This window comes from Tamandua tetradactyla, chromosome 6, assembly GCF_023851605.1.
Source record: "Tamandua tetradactyla isolate mTamTet1 chromosome 6, mTamTet1.pri, whole genome shotgun sequence".
Taxonomy (NCBI): domain Eukaryota; kingdom Metazoa; phylum Chordata; class Mammalia; order Pilosa; family Myrmecophagidae; genus Tamandua; species Tamandua tetradactyla.
The window spans coordinates 130,324,118-130,346,533 of NC_135332.1; the positions used below are offsets into that span (position 1 = coordinate 130,324,118).

A 22,416-nucleotide genomic window follows, 5' to 3' on the forward strand; every position below is an offset into this window, starting at 1 on the left:
AGGCCCTTGTGTTTTTCTTTCTCCTCCTGAAAAAATCTATACATTTTTGAAAATTTAGAAGTTCTGGTAAAACAAACCTGGTATGTTTGTAATTCGTCCAGTAATGCATCTAATAAGCAGCTATTGAGTGCTTAACATGGGCCAGGCATGGAACTAAGTGTCAGAGATACAAGTCATCAACAAAAACATGTATGGCCCCTGTCTTCATGGAGCATACAGTTTAGAGGTTAAAAATAATGGACTTTAATGAAATAATCACATGAATTGCAACAGGGACAAATGCCACAAAAGGGATCAAATGATAAGGGGCATGTGACCTGGTTAGGAAGGTCAGGGGAGGCCTTCCAAAGGAATCCATTATTGTGCTGCGATCTGAAGAATGAGTAGAAATTAATTCAGCTACTAGGGGAGGAAAGACTAGAACGGTCAGAGGAAGTGGCATGGGCAAAGGCCTGTGGCAGGAGAGAGCGTGGCCGGTAACCAGAGACTGAAATGGGACTGGAGCAGAGGTGGGAGGGTAGAAGGAATTAGGCTTTGGGAGAAGACAAAGTAAAAATAGGTGGGAGACACATCAGGCAGGGCTTTGGAGGCCATGTCAAGGAGTGTCATACATTTGAGTTCCACTGATTGGTCCACTTTGTGGGTAATTGAAAGGTTTTCATCTCCATATTTCAGAAGAGTAAAATAACTACGGTGGGATGATATGGGTGAAAAGAAGCGTATGCCCCCCAAAAGTCAGTTTTAGCTTCAACTTCAGTCCTTTGAAAACCTACCTATCACCACAGGTTATCGACAGAAATTAAGTTTATCAAAATAAATGCTGGAAAGAAAGATTACTTCAGGAGGTTAAGCCGGAGACAAAAGGAGAGTGTACTGGTAGCAGGGAGAATAAAGCTCCACTCAGGAGGAATTTGGGTCTTTTACAGTCTGCTCTTGGCTGAGCTGACCCCAGAATTATAGGCAAACTTATTAACCTATATGTGCCTTGGGTCCTTATTTGCAGAGTGAAGATAAAGACGACCCACTAATAAGGTCGCTAATCATTGCATAAACACCAACAGTTATATAAATAATCTAATAATTACAAACCCAAGTTTTAAGATACTACTCCTTGCTTCATAGTTTAAACATCTTCTCTCTGCCTAAATAATATGCCAGGTTTTATTTTTGTCAAACAGCATTTTTTTTTTCCCTGCAAGTGTGTGTGGTCGAATGAGCTTGCATTTATTTTGATATATAGCCAAATTTGTGTTTATTGAAAATTCACTCTCTTTTTCTGATGCCTATTGTTTAGTCAGGCATACGCTGTGTACTAGGCATTCACAGTAACTCCTATTGACAGCACATAGTTCAGCACACTGGAGCAGCTGCTGAGAGAGAAGCGCCGGTGAAGGCAGTGGTAGGGATAGGTGCTTTTAACTTCTTTGAAAATGACAACTTCTCTTGGCCGTTGAATAAGAAATGTACGCTTTTATTGTTTCACAAGCCGATTGCAATTATATTAACTACAGTTAAGCAATTCCAACTGGATCAGCAGACGCATAATAACATGCCAAGCAGTGGCACAGGGAAGAGTTTTCTTGTTGGGTTTGTTGTGGATCCACTGATTCACATTTAAATTGCCATCTCTTTTGTGACATTTCCAATAATGTTGCAGGAAGTATTTATAAAACCGTGTTCTTTCAGCGGCATAAGGATTACTGATATCTGTAATTATCCTTGGGTATCATGCCACACTTTCTTTAGCATAAGAAAGGAAATAATAATCAATCCTTTGGAACAATAAAATATTTACAGAATTGCAATAGCTGTTTCTGTTGCAAACTTGGGAAAGAACTATACATTTTCTTCAACTCCTTCTTTTTAAATTCGGGCTTAGAAAATATGTAGAATATTTCCATGATGAAACTAATGATTCAAATGTGTGATTGTAACATTTCGTCCATGTGATTTGGCCTAGGGCCAAGTGGCTGCTTAGAGAGCTTGGGTAAATGGCCATACCTGGACCCAATATGTGACAATAAACAGGACAGAACCAACTTTTTAGTTCTGGCCCAGTTTCCTTTTGTTATTTAACTGCTGTAGTTATCCTGCCCTTCGAATAGAGCAAAGGACAAGTTTTCCTTTTGCTTCACCAAAGTAGGGAAAAGAGATTAGACTCTTTCAGTGGAGCCTGAGCATCTTAAACATGTATTATGTGTTTTATTGAATTCTCACCTGACTGTGCCTTCTTTCCCAGTCCTCATTTCCTTCTGTTCTGGTGTTGTTTCTGTTAGTTCTGCTGAATTTTGAGGATCAGGGTTTGTGGTCGGATCTCTGAGGGAATTTATCTTGGAGGTTTCATCTATGGAAAGAAAACAGTGTATAGATAGAAAAATATGCCACTCCTGACACAGCCATCTTTGACAACATAAGCTATAGAGAAGCTTCGTGTTTTTCCAAAATAGTGTTCTCTGGAATGCTTCCCCTAAGATTCCTGCTAAATAAAGTAGGGCATTCTGCAAGGGGAGTTCAGCTGCAGGCTCCTTCAGCTCAGTAGAAAATATATTTAAAAATGGCAAACTCGGGTGGGCCACAGTGGCTCAGCGGCAATAATGCTTGCCTGCCATGCCAGAGGACCTGGGTTTGATTCCGGTGCCTGCCCATGTGAAAAAATAAATAAATAAAATAAAAAGGCAAACTCATGTAATAAAAAGTTCATGGCCTTTTTCTTTATAATATTTGTAAAGCTAGGCTTAATAAAGTTTCTTCATTTCAAAAACATTCTCTAATTTGCCAAACTATTTATAATTTAGGGCTGAAACTGGTGTAACATAAAATTTAGAAAAATAAACTTACCAGAAATCATGTCATTGACATTATTTTAGATTTTTGTGTTCTAATTATTATGAAATAAAATCTGTATTTTTGGTTTGATCATCTTTTGCTATGATATCTTATCTGAGGACACAACAAAAGCTAATATGTACCAGCTTCATTTTCAGTCCAGAAATTAAAACTTTCCCTTCTAGCCTACAAATAAAATTTCCAATTAATATAGTTTAAATTGTGATTTACTTAGAGAACAATCAATTCATGGGTAGATATTTTTATTAAAGATGAGATTTTAATGAAAGTAAATTACTTAATATAAAAAATACAGAAGAAAGGAAATGAAATGAAAACAATGAAATGGTTATTCATTATCCACAGTTTCTAATTTCTTTTTAATTGGTTGTACTGTACTTACGAAATTGAAATCAAGGTCCAAATCATCAGTCTTTTTTTATTTCAATAAATTATAGTTTAAATAATTTGAGCAAACCTAGTATTGAACATTCAGATTTATAAAAATGCTAAATAAGGGGGTGATCACTTACTTTACAAAGGTTTTGACTAAGTCCTTTAAAAATGACATTTTCTATGACAAAATGTAAAATCTTTTATTGTACTAAACTTTTCAGGAATGTATTTCATGAATAATGGATTGATAATGGGGATCATAAAGCTGAGTCACTACTTAAGGGTGTTAAAAAGTTTGTAAGCAAAAGAGATTAAACCTCTGATTTCCTAAGATACGTTTCTTCATTATACATCTTTGTTTTAGTTTCCTGGCTGTCAAAACAAATACCACACAATGGATTTGCTTCAGTTTTTGGATGGTTTTGAGACCCGAAGAAGTCCAAAATTGAGGCATCAGCAAGGTGATGTTTTCTCCCCAGAGACTGTGGCATTCTGGGACTGGCTGCCAGTGATCCTTGGTCCTTGGCTTTTCTGTCACATGGCCATGCACGTGGAGAATCTTCTTTCTCTTCCAGGTTCTGTTGACTTCCAGGTTCTTGCTACTCCCTATGGCTTCTCTTTCCTTGTCTAAATTGTCTTTGCTTATAAGAACTTCAGCCATATTGGAATAAGACCCACCCTCACTCAGTTTGTATACACCATTCAATGTTCAAAGGTCTTATTTATAAAATGTTCAAAGGTCTTATTTATAAATGGGTTCACATCCACAGGACCAGGAGTTGGGACCTGAACATGTCTTTTGCGGAGGACATTTGGTCATAAAATGGAAAATGCCATAATAAGTAGTGTTTTGGTTACATTTAAATGGAAAACACCCAAACTCATCAATTGATTTGGAATACAAAGAAGCCTCACTAATCCTGCCTGGAAGTTGGTGTCTAAGGACTATATTCTAGGTGCCATGTGCATGAAGTCTTACTGCATCTTCTAGGAGAGGGTCCTTCCCATACAATCACATGTGGTATACCAATGAGTTTATCAGTACACAAAATATATCAGAGTTATAAAAATCAATATCAATGTCATTTTGTAGTAAAAGGCTTTTGATAGAAATAAACGAGAAGGATCTTTTTTCCCTGTGTTTTTGGGTCAAGTCATATTTTCCTGTTGCTCTTTATTTTTCATATCTCTGACATTATGCAATGTATTTCTGCCTAATGTGGCAATCAAATCATTTCCCTATATCCATAAACACTGGGACAATTACTGTAAGATAGTTTAAAGCAGAGTTCTTAGCCTCTGGCCATGTATCTTACATGTACTCATGGGGTGGAACCCTTGATACAGTATGTTGTATTTGTTTGTTTACATGAAGAGGACCCAGAGTTTTTATGAGTTCCTCAAAGGCATCTGGATCAAAAAAAGTTATAAACTATTGTGTTCAGATATTTTTCTAGAATGCCTGTCCTAAAAGAAAAATCAGGATTGAAATAGATCATGAAATATGAGTAAAAGAATCAGGAGAAAAAAGCAAGCCTAACTATAAAGCAAGCCAAACTCTCAATACTACTCTCCTGCTCATACACTAAATAATACTGATTATTCTACAGCAGTTCCTTTCTCTCATTCTAATAGGGAATTTTTGTATATCCTACTAATATTTGGATTCAATTAACCTGTATAGATCCTGCTGCCTTACTAGCTCTCCTCTAGACATTACCAAACCGCTCTAAAATGACACTGCCTCTATTATGACAAGTCTAGGATGTTTAGAAATTAATTATGGCCTAATTTGCTTTGTGGAATTAAGTATTTAATTATAGAATAAATCCTCATAATAGTCTGTTGAAGAAGATGAGAAACCAGTTATCACCCATTCTTGGATTCAAAGCAGAATAACTTAAAACAACCCCAGAGGACTTAAAGCAAAAGGATCCCTGTTAACTATAGTTCAGTGTGGGTGTCTTTTTATCCATGCAGCATGTTATTTGTTTGTGGAAACAGATGGTCAGATTGTTTGCATCATCCCCATCATGAAAGAGAAATCTGAAGCACAAGGCAAATTTTGTTCTGGCATCTGGGTGAAGTTTTGTCAACTACACATTGTACTTTTTCCCAACTTCACACATGGGCAGCAGGATTTTCTCTTTAGTAACTGCCCCAATGAAGAGTGTAAGTCTTTCTGCCAACTGTGCTTTTTGCACATGGCATCAGCAATTGCCAGATCTCATGAGCTTGATCAAATTTTACCTGGAAATGTGCTCCTCCAGCAGATAATGAAAGCTGGAATCGAGTGTTCTGATATGGTTGCCTTTACCGAATGTACAAGAATGGTACCATTGAGTCTGTCCTCCACACACCTGGCTGATTCTGTCTCCCAGCCTGGCAGCCTCTCACTATGAGCTCTCTAATACACTTCCAGTCTGCTTGGTCTGCTGTAGCAGTGCCTCATGGAGAGCCGCGCAGGTGGGAAACATCTGCTTCTCCTTTCACATGATGGAATAATTGATGCAGAAAGCCAGTAAACTTCCACATCTTACTGGTGGCATTAAATAGCTGTAGGAAAGAAGGGATTCAACATCAGAACCTAATTCCGGGATAAGACTATAAATTAAAAATACAACTGGCTTCTTTTATGAATGGATATAAAAAGGAGAGAACTTGAAAATGCTTTCATTGGTTAGATGTTTGGTGAGGGGGGATAATAGCACTTGGTTGAATGTCTAACTTTTAAAGTACCAGGTACATTGTTGCTCTGTCTCAAATATAAATCTCTTTTCATTAGGAGCCAACAGTATTGGTTAATTAGATGTTAGATGAATTAATAAAGACTAAGTCTGGCTATTTTGATTAGGGATGCATAAATGGTACTATTATTTTTCATCTTACTGAATGGCTTTAAATAATATCTGCAGATTACATGATTCTAAAAAAAGAAAATCCTGAAAAATCCACAATGAAGCTTCTATAGCTCATAAATGAATTAAACAAAGAGGTGGTGTAAAGGATCAAAATGCCAAAATCAGTATTGTTTATATATACACACAATGAAAAATCAGAGGAAATAATTAAGAAAAAAATTCCATATGAAATGCAAGCTAAAGGAATCAAATATATAGGAATAAATCTAACCAAGACGTGAAGGACTTCTACTGAGAAAAACTACAAAATATTGTTGAAAGAAATCAAAGAAGACCTAAAAAATTGGAAAGACATTCTGTTCTCATAGATTAGAGAAAGAGGTCATATCCAAAGCAGTTTACATATTCAGTGTAATCCCAATCAAAATTTAAACAACCTTCTCTCAGATGAAAAAACCACTCATCAAATCTATATGGAGGATAAGGGACCCTGAATAGCAAAAGCCATCTTGGAAAAAGAAGAATGAAGTTAGAAGACTCATACTTCCTGATCTTAAAACTTATTACAAAGCTACAGTAATGAAAACAGCATGGGACTGACACAAGGACAGATATGTAGACTAATGGAATTTAATCGAAAGCTCAGAAATCAAGCCTCACATTTATGGCCAACTGATTTTTGACAAAGGGGCAAAGGCCACTTGTTTTAGTTTCCTGAAGCTGCCAGAATGCAATGCACCAGATTTGGATAGGCCTTTTATTTTTCTATCTTTTATTTTGGGGGGTGGGGGGTGGGATAGGCTTTTAATAAAAGGATTTGGTTAGTTTCAAATTTATGGTTCTTTGGAGGAAAGGCAGCTAGCTTTCACCTGAGTTTCTCGGTCACATGGGAAGGCACACAGCAATGCCTGCTGGCCTTCTTTCCTGGCTTCTGGGTTCCAACAGCTTTCCCCAGGGCATGTCCTTTCTGCATCTCCAAACATCTGGATCTGAGCTGCTAAGCACTCCTCTGACCATTTTCTTTTAAGCCTCCAGCTAATTAAATTAAATGTCACTCATTGTGGAAGGTGCTCCCCTTAGCCTACTGCAGGTGTTATCAGCCCATAGTTGAATTTTACATGCTGATGATATAAGTTCACAGCAGCAGAACAACAGTGCACCATTAACTAGCCAAGTTAACACCTGAACCTAACTACTACACTGCTCAATTGGGTAAGAATAGTCTTTTCAACAAATGGTGCTGATCCCCATTTGCCAAAAGAAAAAGAGAATCCCTACCTCAAATATTCTATAGAAATCAATTCAAAATAGATCAAAGACCTAAATATAAGAGGCAGACTATCAAATTCCTAGAAGAAAATGTAGAGAAATTACTTCATGACTTTGTGTTAGGCAATAGTTTCTTAGATTTTACATCCAAAACACAAGCAACGAAAGAAAAAATAGATGAATGGGACCTCATCAAGTAAAAAGACTTTTGTGCCTCAAAGAGCTTTATCATGAAACTATGATGACAACCTACATGATGGGAGAAAATATTTGGGAAACCATGTATCTAATAAAAGTTTAATACCCAGAATATATAAAGAAATCCTCCCCAGACTTCCTGGAAGATGGCGGCTTAGTAAGACGCACGGAACTTAGTTTCTTCTCCAGGACACCTACTAGGGGAGTAGAAATGACACAGAAAGCGCCCAAAGCCACAACAGAGATAAAAAAGACAGCGTACCCCATCCTGGAACGGCTGGCTGGCTGAGAGAAGCAGCTCGGGTGAGATCGCCGAGGCGCGCGGGCCTTACCGGACGGGGTGGCAAGCGGCTGGAGTTACTCCCTTCCCCCTTCTCGGGCCGGCTGGGAGAATTGGAGAGGCGGTCCCCTGAAACCAAGGCGGCTGGCGCCCACACCACGCGCAGCCCCCGGACCAACTGAGAGAATTGGATCGGAAACCCCCAGGCCGCGGAGAACGGTGACGGGTGGGGGAGGCCCCTTCCAAACCCATGACTCCCGGGGAACGTGCACTCTCTCGGGCGGGCCGCTGCCGCTGACGCCCTCCCGCCACGCTTGTTGCCCAGGGCATACTAGGAAATTCGGACGGGCTCTTTCCCTGGCTGCGGTGACCAGCAACCCTCCCTGCGTTCGGACCCCGCTTCGGCTAGTGAACCCCCAGGACGGCGAGAGTTTTCCAAAGTTTAAGGTCCCACAGCACCTTTTACTGGTGGGACCCGCAGACAAACGGGTGCCACGAGCGCCACCTACTGGGCAGGATAAGAAAAACAGAACCCAGAGATTTCACAGAAAAATCTTCCAAACTTTTGGATCCAATACCCAGGGAAATCTGTCTAAATGCGCAGACGCCAACAGAAGATAACGGATCACGCTCAAATAATTGAAAATATGGCCCAGTCAAAGGAACAAACCAATAGTTCAAATGAGATACAGGAGCTGAGACAACTAATGCTAAATATATGAACAGAAATGGAAAACCTCTTCAAAAACGAAATCGATAAATTGAGGGAGGACATGAAGAAGACATGGGCTGAACATAAAGAAGAAATAGAAAAACTGAAGAAACAAATCACAGAACTTATGGAAGTGAAGGACAAAGTAGAAAAGATAGAAAAAACAATGGATACCTACAATGATAGATTCAAAGAGACACAAGATAGAATTAGTGATTTGGAGGATGGAACATCTGAATTCCAAAAACAAACAGAATCTATCGGGAAAAGAATGGAAAAATTTGAACAGGGTATCAGGGAACTCAAGGACAATATGAACCGCACAAATATACGTGTTGTGGGTGTCCCAGAAGGAGAAGAGAAGGGAAAAGGAGGAGAAAAACTAATGGAAGAAATTTTCACTGAAAATTTCCCAACTCTTATGAAAGACCTAAAATTACAGATCCAAGAAGTGCAGCGCACCCCAAAGAGAATAGACCCAAATAGGCATTCTCCAAGACACTTACTAGTTAGAATGTCAGAGGTCAAAGAGAAAGAGAGGATCTTGAAAGCAGCAAGAGAAAAACAATCCATCACATACAAGGGAAACCCAATAAGACTATGTGTAGATTTCTCAGCAGAAACCATGGAGGCTAGAAGACAGTGGGATGATATATTTAAATTACTAAAAGAGAAAAACTGCCAACCAAGACTCCTATATCCAGCAAAATTGTCCTTCAAAAATGAGGGAGAAATTAAAACATTCTCAGACAAAAAGTCACTGAGAGAATTTGTGACCAAGAGACCAGCTCTGCAAGAAATACTAAAGGGAGCACTAGAGTCAGAACCAAAAAGACAGAGGAGAGAGGTATGGAGAAGAGTGTAGAAAGAAGGAAAGTCAGATATGATATATATATAATACAAAAGGCAAAATGGCAGAGGAAAATATTATCCAAACAGTAATAACACTAAATGTTAATGGACTGAATTCCCCAATCAAAAGACATAGATTGGCAGAATGGATTAAAAAACAGGATCCTTCTATATGCTGTCTACAGGAAACACATCTTAGACCCAAAGATAAACATAGGTTGAAAGTGAAAGGTTGGGAAAAGATATTTCATGCAAATAACAACCAGAAAAGAGCAGGAGTGGCTATACTAATATCCAACAAGTTAGACTTCAAATGTAAAACAGTTAAAAGAGACAAAGAAGGACACTATATACTAATAAAAGGAACAATTAAACAAGAAGACATAACAATCATAAATATTTATGCACCGAACCAGAATGCCCCAAAATACGTGAGGAATACACTGCAAACACTGAAAAGGGAAATAGACACAAATACCATAATAGTTGGAGACTTCAATTCCCCACTCTCATCAATGGACAGAACATCTAGACAGAGGATCAATAAAGAAATAGAGAATCTGAATATTACTATAAAGGAGCTAGACTTAACAGACATTTATAGGACATTACATCCCACAACAGCAGGATACACCTTTTTCTCAAGTGCTCATGGATCATTCTCAAAGATAGACCATATGCTGGGTCACAAAGCAAGTCTTAACAAATTTAAAAAGATTGAAATCATACACAACACTTTCTCGGATCATAAAGGAATGAAGTTGGAAATCAATAATAGGCGGAATGCCAGAAAACTCACAAATACCTGGAGGCTCAACAACACACTCCTAAACAACGAGTGGGTCAAAGAAGAAATTGCAAGAGAAATTAGTAAATACCTCGAGGCAAATGAAAATGAAAACACAACATATCAAAACTTATGGGATGCAGCAAAGGCAGTGCTAAGAGGGAAATTTATTGCCCTAAATGCCTATATCAGAAAAGAAGAAAAGGCAAAAATGCAGGAATTAACTGTTCAATTGGAAGAACTGGAGAAAGAACAGCAAACTAATCCCAAAGCAAGCAAAAGGAAAGAAATAACAAAGATCAGAGCAGAAATAAATGAAATTGAAAATATGAAAACAGTAGAGAAAATCAATAAGACCAGAAGTTGGTTCTATGAGAAAATCAATAAGATTGATGGGCCCCTATCAAGATTGACAAAAAGAAGAAGAGAGAGGATGCAAATAAATAAGATCAGAAATGGAAGAGGAGACATAACTACTGACCTCACAGAAATAAAGGAGGTAATAACAGGATACTATGAACAACTTTACGCTAATAAATACAACAATTTAGAGGAAATGGACGGGTTCCTGGAAAGGCATGAACAACCAACTTTGACTCAAGAAGACATAGATGACCTCAACAAACCAATCACAAGTAAAGAAATTGAATTAGTCATTCAAAAGCTTCCTAAAAAGAAAAGTCCAGGACCAGATGGCTTCACATGTGAATTCTACCAAATGTTCCAGAAAGAATTAGTACCAATTCTCTTCAAACTCTTCAAAAAAATCGAAGTGGAGGGAAAACTACCTAATTCATTCTATGAAGCCAACATCACCCTCATACCAAAACCATGCAAAGATATTACAAAAAAAGAAAACTACAGACCAATCTCTCTAATGAATACAGATGCAAAAATCCTCAATAAAATTCTAGCAAATCGTATCCAACAACACATTAAAAGAATTATACATCATGACCAAGTAGGATTCATCCCAGGTATGCAAGGATGGTTCAACATAAGAAAATCAATTAATGTAATACACCATATCAACAAATCAAAGCAGAAAAATCACATGATCATCTCAATTGATGCAGAGAAGGCATTCGACAAGATTCAACATCCTTTCCTGTTGAAAACACTTCAAAAGATAGGAATACAAGGGAACTTCCTTAAAATGATAGAGGGAATATATGAAAAACCCACAGCTAATATCATCCTCAATGGGGAAAAATTGAAAACTTTCCCCCTAAGATCAGGAACAAGACAAGGATGTCCACTATCACCACTATTATTCAACATTGTGTTGGAGGTTCTAGCCAGAGCAATTAGACAAGAAAAAGAAATACAAGGCATCAAAATTGGAAAGGAAGAAGTAAAACTATCACTGTTTGCAGACGATATGATACTATACGTCGAAAACCCGGAAAAATCCACAACAAAACTACTAGAGCTAATAAATGAGTACAGCAAAGTAGCAGGTTACAAGATCAACATTCAAAAATCTGTAGCATTTCTATACACTAGTAATGAACAAGCTGAGGGGGAAATCAAGAAACGAATCCCATTTACAATTGCAACTAAAAGAATAAAATACCTAGGAATAAATTTAACTAAAGAGACAAAAAACCTATATAAAGAAAACTACAAAAAACTGCTAAAAGAAATCACAGAAGACCTAAATAGATGGAAGGGCATACCGTGTTCATGGATTAGAAGACTAAATATACTTAAGATGTCAATCCTACCTAAATTGATTTACAGATTCAATGCAATACCAATCAAAATCCCAACAACTTATTTTTCAGAAATAGAAAAACCAATAAGGAAATTTATCTGGAAGGGCAGGGTGCCCCGAATTGCTAAAAACATCTTGAGGAAAAAAAACGAAGCTGGAGGTCTCGCGCTGCCTGACTTTAAGGCATATTATGAAGCCACAGTGGTCAAAACAGCATGGTATTGGCATAAAGATAGATATATCGACCAATGGAATCGAATAGAGTGCTCAGATATAGACCCTCTCATCTATGGACATTTGATCTTTGATAAGGCAGTCAAGCCAACTCACCTGGGACAGAGCAGTCTCTTCAATAAATGGTGCCTAGAGAACTGGATATCCATATGCAAAAGAATGAAAGAAGACCCATCTCTCACACCCTATACAAAAGTTAACTCAAAATGGATCAAAGATCTAAACATTAGGTCTAAGACCATAAAACAGTTAGAGGAAAATGTTGGGAGATATCTTATGGATCTTACAACTGGAGGCGGTTTTATGGACCTTAAACCTAAAGCAAGAGCACTGAAGAAGGAAATAAATAAATGGGAACTCCTCAAAATTAAACACTTTTGTGCATCAAAGAACTTCAAGAAAGTAGAAAGACAGCCTTCACAATGGGAGACAATATTTGGAAATGATATATCAGATAAAGGTCTAGTATCCAGAATTTATAAAGAGATTGTTCATCTCAACAACAAAAAGACAGCCAACCCAATTACAAAATGGGAAAAAGACTTGAACAGACACCTCTCAGAAGAGGAAATACGGATGGCCAAGAGGCACATGAAGAGATGCTCAATGTCCCTGGCCATTAGAGAAATGCAAATCAAAACCACAATGAGATATCATCTCACACCCACCAGAATGGCCATTATCAACAAAACAGAAAATGACAAGTGCTGGAGAGGATGCGGAGAAAGAGGCACACTTATCCACTGTTGGTGGGAATGTCAAAGGGTGCAACCACTGTGGAAGGCAGTTTGGCGGTTCCTCAAAAAGCTGAATATAGAATTGCCATACGACCCAGCAATACCATTGCTAGGTATCTACTCAAAGGACTTAAGGGCAAAGACACAAACGGACATTTGCACACCAATGTTTATAGCAGCGTTATTTACAATTGCAAAGAGATGGAAACAGCCAAAATCTCCATCAACAGAAGAGTGGCTAAACAAACTGTGGTATATACATACGATGGAATATTATGCAGCTTTAGGACAAGATAAACTTATGAACCATGTAATAACATGGATGGACCTAGAGAATATTATGCTGAGTGAATCCAGTCAAAAACTAAAGGACAAATACTGTATGGTCCCACTGATGTGAACGGACATTCGAGAATAAACTTGAAATATGTCATTGGTAACAGAGTTCAGCAGGAGTTAGAAACAGGGTAAGACAATGGGTAATTGAAGCTGAAGGGATACAGACTGTGCAACAGGACTAGATACAAAAACTCAAAAATGGACAGCACAATAATACCTAATTGTAAAGTAATCATGTTAAAACACTGAATGAAGCTGCATCTGAGCTATAGGTTTTTGTTTTGTTTTGTGTTGTTTTGTTTTGATTTTACTATTATTACTTTTATTTTTTTCTCTATATTAACATTCTATATCTTTTTCGGTTATGTTGCTAGTTCTTCTAAACCAATGCAAATGTACTAAGAAACGATGATCATGCATCTATGTGATGATGTTAAGAATTAATGATTGCATATGTAGAATGGTATGATCTCTAAATGTTGGGTTAATTTCTTTTTTTCCGTTAATTAAAAAAAAAAAAAAAAAGAGAAGGGATAATTGGAGCTGAAGGGATACAGACTGTACAACGGGACTGGATATAAAAACTCAGAAATGGACAGCACAATACTACCCAATTGTAATGCAATTATGTTAAAACACTGAATGAAGCTGCATGCGAGGTATAGGTTTTTTGTTTTTGTTTTTTTTTCTTTCTATTATTGTTTTAATTCTTATTCTGTTGTCTTTTTATTTCTTTTTCTAAACCGATGCAAATGTACTAAGAAATGATAAATATGCAACTATGTGATGTTATTAAGAATTACTGATTGTACATGTAGATTGGAATGATTTCTAATTGTTTTGTTAATTCTTTTTTTAATTAATAAAAAAAAAGTTGAAAAAAAAAAAAAAGAAATCCTCCCACTTAATAACAGATAAATAACCCAATTAAAAAATGGACAAAAGACTTGAATAGACATCCCTCTCCAAAGAAGATATACAAATGGCCAGAAAGCATGTGAAAAATGCTCAACATCATTAGCTGTCAGGGAAATGCAATTCAAAATTACAATGAAATACCATTGCACACTCATTAAAATGGCCACTATTAAAAAAAACAACAGAAAATAATAAGTATTAGAGAAAATGTGGAGAAATAGGAACTCTCATTCATTGTTAGTGGCAATATAAAATAGTGCAGCCACTGTGGAAGAAAGTTTGGCAGTTCTTCGAAGCTAAGTATAAAATTAACCTATGACTCATCAATCCTTCTACTAGGTATATACCCAAAAGAATAGAAAGCAGAAACTCGAACAGATATTTGCACACCAGTGTTCACAGTGGCATTATTACAATTGCCAAAAAATGGAAGCAAATCAAGTATCCCTAAACCAATGAATGAGAAAACAAAATGTGGCATATGCATACAATGGAGTATTATTCAGCAGTAAAAAGGAATGCAGTCTTGATACATGTGGCATGGATGAGCCCTGAAGACATCATGTTGAGTGACATAAGTCAGGGGCAAAAGATACAAATATTGTATGACCACACTGATTTGAAATAATTGGAATAAGCAAACGCATAGAGTCAGAATCTAGCATACAGGTTACCAGGGAATGGGGTGGGGATAGGGAATGGGAAGTAAAACTTAAAACGTACAGGGTTCCTATTTGGAATGATGGAAACATTTTGGTAATGGATGGTGGCGATGATAGTACAATATCATGAATGTCATTAGCAGCACTGACATCTATGATGGAGTGTAATGGAAAGGAGAAATGTTAGGCTGTCTATGTGGTGACAGTATAAAAATTAAAACCAAATCCATGGAACTACATTATACAAAGAGTGAACCCTAAGTTAAACCATGAACAATTGTTAATAATACTAATGTAAAAATGTGCTATCATCGATTGTAGCAAATATTCCACACCACTGAGTTGTTAATAATAGGGTGGCACATGAGAATCCTGTATTTTATGTATGATTGTTTTATAAACCCACAACTTCTCTACCAAAGAGAAAAAATGAATAATACATTTTTTTTTTTCACATAGGCAGGCATGGGGAATTGAACTCAGGTCTCCGGCATGGCAGGCGAGAACTCTGCCTGCTGAGCCATTGTGGCCCACCCATAAATGAATAGTATAGTTTTAAGATGTATATGAGTAATGATTATTTTCTGGGACCATGATTGCATTTTTGATTCAGCTTGTGGGTAATTTCTAAGGACTCCTAAATAAAAACTGTATCTGTAAAATAAAACTTTATCCATTTTTGCTATCATCTAGCTGCTAGAGTATGTTATATATTTAGAGTGTTTTTAATTTTAGCTCTTTGATCGATCATAATTCAAATTTTATTGTAACGCTGTAGATTGCCAAATAACTTGGAGGAAATTGTTAAATATTACAGCATTGTATATCAAATAAAATCTCAAAGAGCACCCTTAAGCGTGTCATTTGTAAGAATGGAAATGTGAAATATTTTATATTAAGAAGTAAGCATGCAATCTATGAAAAAAATCCCAGAGAAGATGGAATCAGAGTAGTTGAAATTCCTGTAAATCATCCCATCTGAAGAACGGGTTAAGGAACTTAGCTAGTATTGAAGACTAGCTGGTGATCTAATAGTTTTTTCAAATTCTTTGAAGAGCAGTTGTATAGAAAAGAAAATAGATTTACTTATTCTATTCCAGAAGGCAGAAGAAAGATCCAACAATAGTATTTTAGAAACAAACAAACCCCCCAATATTTTAACAGCAAACTTATCTAACAGCAAAACGGATTGCTTTGTGAGGAGCGGGGAGCCGGGTTGCTCAGGGTTCAGGCAGAAGCTAGAGTCTGCCTTAAGGGAGGTATGATGGGGGTCCTTGCATTACGGCAAAAGTTAGGTGTCCACTAGTGAGCCAAAAAGTGCTACAAAGTCCTGAGAGGATTTTTATATTTAGACAGATTTGACTTTAGGATGTATCATCACAAGATAAGAAATGGACAAATAAAAAGAATATGGCTCCCACTAAGGTATTTTAGTGCTGTGCGAGGAGTGAGGGTGTCCTCTTAGCAGTCCTGTTTCACCATCAGGCTTGGTTTCAGGGATGTTTTCACTATGACTAATTCATCTAGAAAACACATTTTATCTACAGGTATTAAGAAATGTGGTGAATTACTGTGCTGGGTACCAAATAGAGAAATCTAATCCTAACATCACAAATTCCCTGGGTTGACTCTGGATAAGCTGGTTCTCTATAACGGTTTCCTCATCCATAAAATGAGAAATACTTGTGTCATAGGTATTTCTGTAAGGATTAGATAAAGGCTCCACTTGAGAAAAAATTGTAATATAAATACAGTGTATTCCACCAGGCAGACTGGGATAAATTGCCTTCTTTTTTGTTTTTTGAATATATTAACTCTTTACAGTGTATTCTACCAGCCAGACTGGGATAAATTGCCTTCTCTTTTGTTTTTTTGAATATATTAACTCTTTCAGGCCTGCACAGCCCTGACGTATTTGGGACATGTTAGAGCTTCCATTTGCTTAAGATTGAGTCCCAAGGACCACAGAGGCACGAGCAAATTCTCACAATTCAGCTTCATTCTTCAGTAGAAAGAAGCCCAAAGCAAAATGTGATTTAGTAGATTACACAAATACACTTAAATAATGTGATCTACAAAAAATGCATGGCATTTTATGCAAAAAAGAAAAAAAAACCCAACCTTGCCCACGTTGGTTAGATTCTCTTAGTCTTTCTATTTATAAACAGGTAGCATTCTTGCCGCCATGTGGGAAACCCGGGTTAGGTTCCCAGCCCATGTACTTCCCAAACAAACAAAGAAACCAACAAAGACAAACAGACAAAAAAATTCAATAAATGGCGCTGCACTGACGGGATACTCACATGAAAAAGGGATGAAATGTGACCCCACCATCCAGTATAGAAAACAAAAACAAAAACAAAAACAAAAAACAACAACAGGTAGAAGCCAGTCAGAATCTGGCTTTAAATATTAGATATTTAACACGGGATGTGCTTTCCATGCCTAACCTCTTGCTGCCCTAACTCCACCACTGCCACTGGGTTTGCAGGGACCATGAGCCATCGCACCCGCAGCTGGGCCCCTGACCTAGAACGGCCACCATCCACGGTGGTGGTGGGACAGGCCCTGTCCAAGGGAAATGACTGTTCTCAAAATCAGTCAGACCATTGCCCCTGGACTAGAAAACGAATAGATGGGAGTGGGAGAGGGGTCCGGGGTTGATATGCAGAGAAAAAGACAGTGGTCATGAGAAAATGAAACCTAATTGGCTGTGAGCAAGAGGCAGAGAAAGGAGCTTCTTGGATTGCTTCCAACACCTGGAAAGTTTTTCAGTTCCAGCTAAAAACAGATTTTCTGGGTGGGCCACAGTGGCTCAGCAGGCAGAGTTCTCACCTTCCATGCCGGAGACCTGGGTTTGATTCCCGGTGCCTGCCCATACTAAAAAACAAACAAAGAAACGGATTTTCTTATGACAAGCTCCTGTCACTGATGCTGCCCTGGTTATGTCTCTGTCCTTTGCCAAACCAGCAGGGTAGGGAATTTTCATCATTTTAGACTTTAAAGCACATTACGTTTATTGTTTTCCTAGACTGTTTTCAGAAATTTCACATGCCAAATATATTCATTGCTCATTCTTTTTGTTCATCATGGTGTCAGGTATTTGAAAGAATACTTCTTAAGTTCTATAAATCTAATAGTTTATTGTATAAGACTATTCCTGTTTGAATGAAACAGAAATATGTTCAGGTAGTTTTAATACATGGCTTCATACATCTTTTTGGTTTCCATTCTCCCACTTATGCTTTACCTGATAAATAGGTTTGACAGTGAAAGGGAACGGCTTATATCACTATAATTAGTCACAGTAGTAGCTGTCCATGCATGTCAATCAAGCTGGTTGATCTTATACAGAGAACTTCACTGATTCATGTAAATTCAATTTCAGTAGACAGTCTACCTATTTTCCTATTCCATATGAGACACATTCGATTATATAAGGTAACTGTTACTGCCAAGGACTGAAGATAGGCTTCTTATTTAATCAAGCTAGGATTTTAATAATGATCAAGCAGATTGTTGAATTAATATACATGCTAATAATTAGGGCCCTCTTTTATAGAAAGGAAGTTGTGGTTTTAGGATTCTTCTATCAACATATTTCTCTACCTCCTCCTGTTCTGCTTTTGCACTTGAAATCCCATCCTAGGAGCGTTGACCTTTGGTATGGATTACAGACTTGGTGAGAATTAGCTTTGTAGATGGCTGTCTAAACTGAGTTGACTGAGAGAAAATGAGATGCAGGGTAGATCAGTTTGGGTAGATGGTCAGGGACTGGGCGAAGTCTGAGACATGTCTGCAGACCTGGAACTTATGGAGAGCCATCAGACATAGCAGGCGCAGGGAGGTGCCACACTTGTGGTCTGTCTGCAACTCAGTTTGGGATTGGGGTCATGAGCAAAGAGGAAGGCAAGAGTAAGAGGATAACCAAAAGCCTACCACATGGTTAGTTTGAGATCACAAAATAGTTGTACAGGCTAAATGACAAGAAAAGTTTTTTTTTCCTTAGTGATTTAAAAATGGATTAAAATTTGGGAGATTTCAAATTAAAATTTGTTCTGTAATCTCTCTAGATGGGGTAGGCCATGGAAGCACTTGACCCATACCCACCTGGCGGCAACTGGCTGCATCTATGTGACTGCTGGCCCCTTTAGAAAAGACACTCACGGTCCTCATTTCTATCTGCCTGGCTTCTTTTAGAAGTACAATCTACCAAATGAGTTACACATGCTAACTGTGTTTGTTTGAAAGGTTTATGTACCCTAGCAAAGCCATGTTTTAATCCTGATTCATCTTGTGGAGGCAGCTGTTTCTTTTAATCCCTATTTAGCACTGTAGGTCAGAAAATTGATTATCTCCAAGGAGATGTGGCTCACCCAATTGTGGATACTGACTTTTGATTAGAGGGAGATGTGACTCTACCCATTCCAGTTGTCTTGTTCAGAGAAACCCTGAACATCATAAGCCTTCTTAACCGAGGTATCTTTCCCTGAATGCCTTAGATTGTACATTCTATATCCTTGCTTTAATTTGGACATTTCCATGGGCTCAGAACTGTAAACTTGCAAGTTTATAAATTCCCCCTTTTAAAAGCCCTTCTGTTTCTGATATATTGCATTTCAGCACCTTGCAAACTAGAACACTAACTATTTTAATTCTCATTCACAAACTAGTGATAAAGGTGTCATCCTTAACTTTGTACATGAATCAACTGAGGCTAAGACATGTTAAAAGATCTTGACTAACTTCACATTACAGAGTTACAATTTGAATTCAAGGGTGTTAAACTCTAAAATCAATGCTCCTTCTAGTATAAGATATTGCTTTTCCTATTAACTTACATGTTTCTTGGAGTAGAGCATATTGCATTTTTTATTGCTACTTTTTATATCTAAAGTGTAGGAGAGTTTTAAGCATATGTACTACTTTTCTTGTTGATGTAACAAATGATCACAACTTCATGGCTTAAAGCACTCAAGTTTATTCTTTTACGGTTCCAGAAATCTAAACTGGGTCTTCAGGTTCGGCTCCTTCTGGAGGCTTTAGAGGAGAAGTTGTTTCCTTGTCTTCTCCAGCATTTAGAGGCTGTGTGCATTCCTCGGCTTGTAGCCTCTTCTTCCATCTTCACAACATATCAATCTGAGCACCGCTTCCATCGTCCTATCTCCTTCTTCTGCCTTTGACTGTTTTGCCATGCTCTTATAAGGACCATTGTGATTACATTGGCTCCATCTGGATAATCCAGAATAACGTTCACATCTCAAGATCTTTAATTTAATCACATCAGCAAACTCCCTTTTGTTATATATGGTAATATATTCAGAGGTTCTAAGGGTAGGGACACAGACATCTTTGGGGGATCATTACCTAGCTTATGACACTGTACTAGCTATGGGCACCCGACTTTGACCACGCAAAAACGGTCCACTCAAAAAACGGTCACTTTAAAACATCGTACACCATTAGGTAAGTCATTTACATTGCCTCTACTGGTATCAAAACATTTGTCTGAAGAAGCACTTAATGTACTATAAGTGAAGTGGAATCCTAAGACAGATGATTGTAATCAAAAGAGGACATGACTAACATTTTTATTTGGATCCAAAATGTTTCGCGTTTTTCATTTCCATGGCAGACATAAATTAAACCATGCTCTGCAGAAGATAAAATTCTATAATCAGAAATCAACATCTGCAGATATTGTGACATTGCACCTGCATGTTTTGAAGGGAAGAAAACAAAAATACCAAACACAGATAAGAGGCTATCTTTAACCACTAATAATTTTGCTTTTTCAAGACCAAATATCTTAAATATAATCCTTATTTCTGTTAAAGTCTTTGGAGACATGCTAAGTCTGCAGATTCAAATGAAACCATTTTTCCTTCCCACTCAAATTGCTCCTCTGTTAAATGAAGCTTCCACGATGAAGTTTTTATTACCAGCTATGAAAAATTTAAGCTTACAAATACACTTTTAAAAAAAGTATAACAAGGATAAGGATAGACCTGTCATCCCCAAAATGTGATCCTTGGTTTCATATGATTAAGGTTGTGTTTTTATGTGAGAAGAATTTTAGGTTTGAAATAATCACTATTATATAAAAACTCATAGTAAAGGTGAAATATAGTTTGAATTATCTGGAAAATTCTGTGGTTTCTAGCTCTTTTTTTCTCTTGGCTTTTCTTGGCCTGTGTAGAACTGGCTTCTACTGTAGAGTGTTTGTGTTCTTCTTAATACCTCCGTTTTTAAACCACATTTCAATGTATCAGTGAAGATTCTTATATGATCTCTGTAAAGATCTTCCTCTCCTTTTACAAAAATTTTCAGGTTTAATAATGTTCTAGATTTGTGGACAAACAAGGACAAACATTTTTACTATATCCTTTTGGTGTATGAATCTTGCTATTTGTGGAAGATATATATAGATACACACACACACACACACACACACACATATATATGGACTTTTATCAACAATGGAGCCTTATGATAATTAAATGCTTTACTCTTTTGGTGACGAATCATACTAAATATTTTAAATCAGATGATCTAAGGATGAATAGCCAACCTTTAGTCATCACCTAGGAGGTAATATTAAATTGCATTCATGTTGGAATAATGTATTGTGTAGAACATTTCCTTCTGTTTTTTTCTTCTCAGGCAAGTAAATTCTGGCTATTTGGAAGATACAGTTTTGCTATTTTCTTGGCTGACATGAAAATGCAAAAGAAATAAAGTTATGAAAATAGTGGACTATATGAGAAAAAGTAATTATTCCTTACATTCTAATCTGAACAATAAAAATCCAGTTCCTGTTCTTCAGAACAAATAAATGAAATTGAGAAAACTAAAGTGAATTTTTCCACCTGTTTGTAAAGAAAGTATATTGTTGAAAGTGGGAAAAGAAAGATTGTACAAAATCAATATCCAAATTAATTTGAGTAAATTGATATATTTTTAATGTTTTTCTTCCAGCTGGGAGCATATCATTTCTTTCCAAATATTCAAGTTTTGTTCTGCATCCCCAGGTTAAATTCAGTTATTTTCTCAACATAGGTTCTAAAATGGAAGTGGGGCTGTTTTTGTTTTTTTTTTTTGGGGGGGGGTGTTCCTTGACAGGAATTTGTTTTTTTTTACTTATAATCTTCCTTGTAATTTGTTTTCTTATTTACAATCTTGCTTGTAATTTGCATGCCTTTTTAGTCTTCCTCTTTAGAGTTGGGGAATTTGGACTATTAAAAACTCATTTGTTCCTCAATTAAAAAATTTGTTTAGTAAAACTAGAAGTCCTTAAAAATCTTCATGCACAGACTGTCTAGCATATGAAAAGCAAAAAAAAAAAAGTTTCAGTTTTATGACAATTTCATTTTTGTCATTTAATAACAGCAGATTCTGTTCTCGTGATTCCTTATCATTTTTGTATTTGCTTGGTTGGGCTATAGTATTCCCACTGAAGAGAAAGGAGAGAGAAGACCTAGAAAGTGAGGCTGGGAATAGATTGTATTAGATCTTACAATGTCAGATTTGCCCTGAATGCTATTTGGAGACACTTAAGGTTCTTGAGCAGAGGTGTGGGATAAAAGTGGTGATTTATGGAATACAATCTGCTAATTATGAGGGTAGAT

General features: G+C 37.1%; 1 protein-coding gene across 1 annotated transcript in view; it reads right to left on the reverse strand.

Annotated features, from left to right (window-relative positions):
* Window positions 1-22,416, reverse strand: part of CNGB3 (cyclic nucleotide gated channel subunit beta 3) — a 153,289-nt gene that overhangs the window by 125,113 nt on the left and 5,760 nt on the right. Inside the window, exon 3 of the mRNA XM_077163224.1 lies at window positions 2,218-2,344. Within this exon, the coding sequence (XP_077019339.1) occupies window positions 2,218-2,344 (127 nt within the window). The remainder of the gene's footprint in view (window positions 1-2,217; window positions 2,345-22,416) is intronic.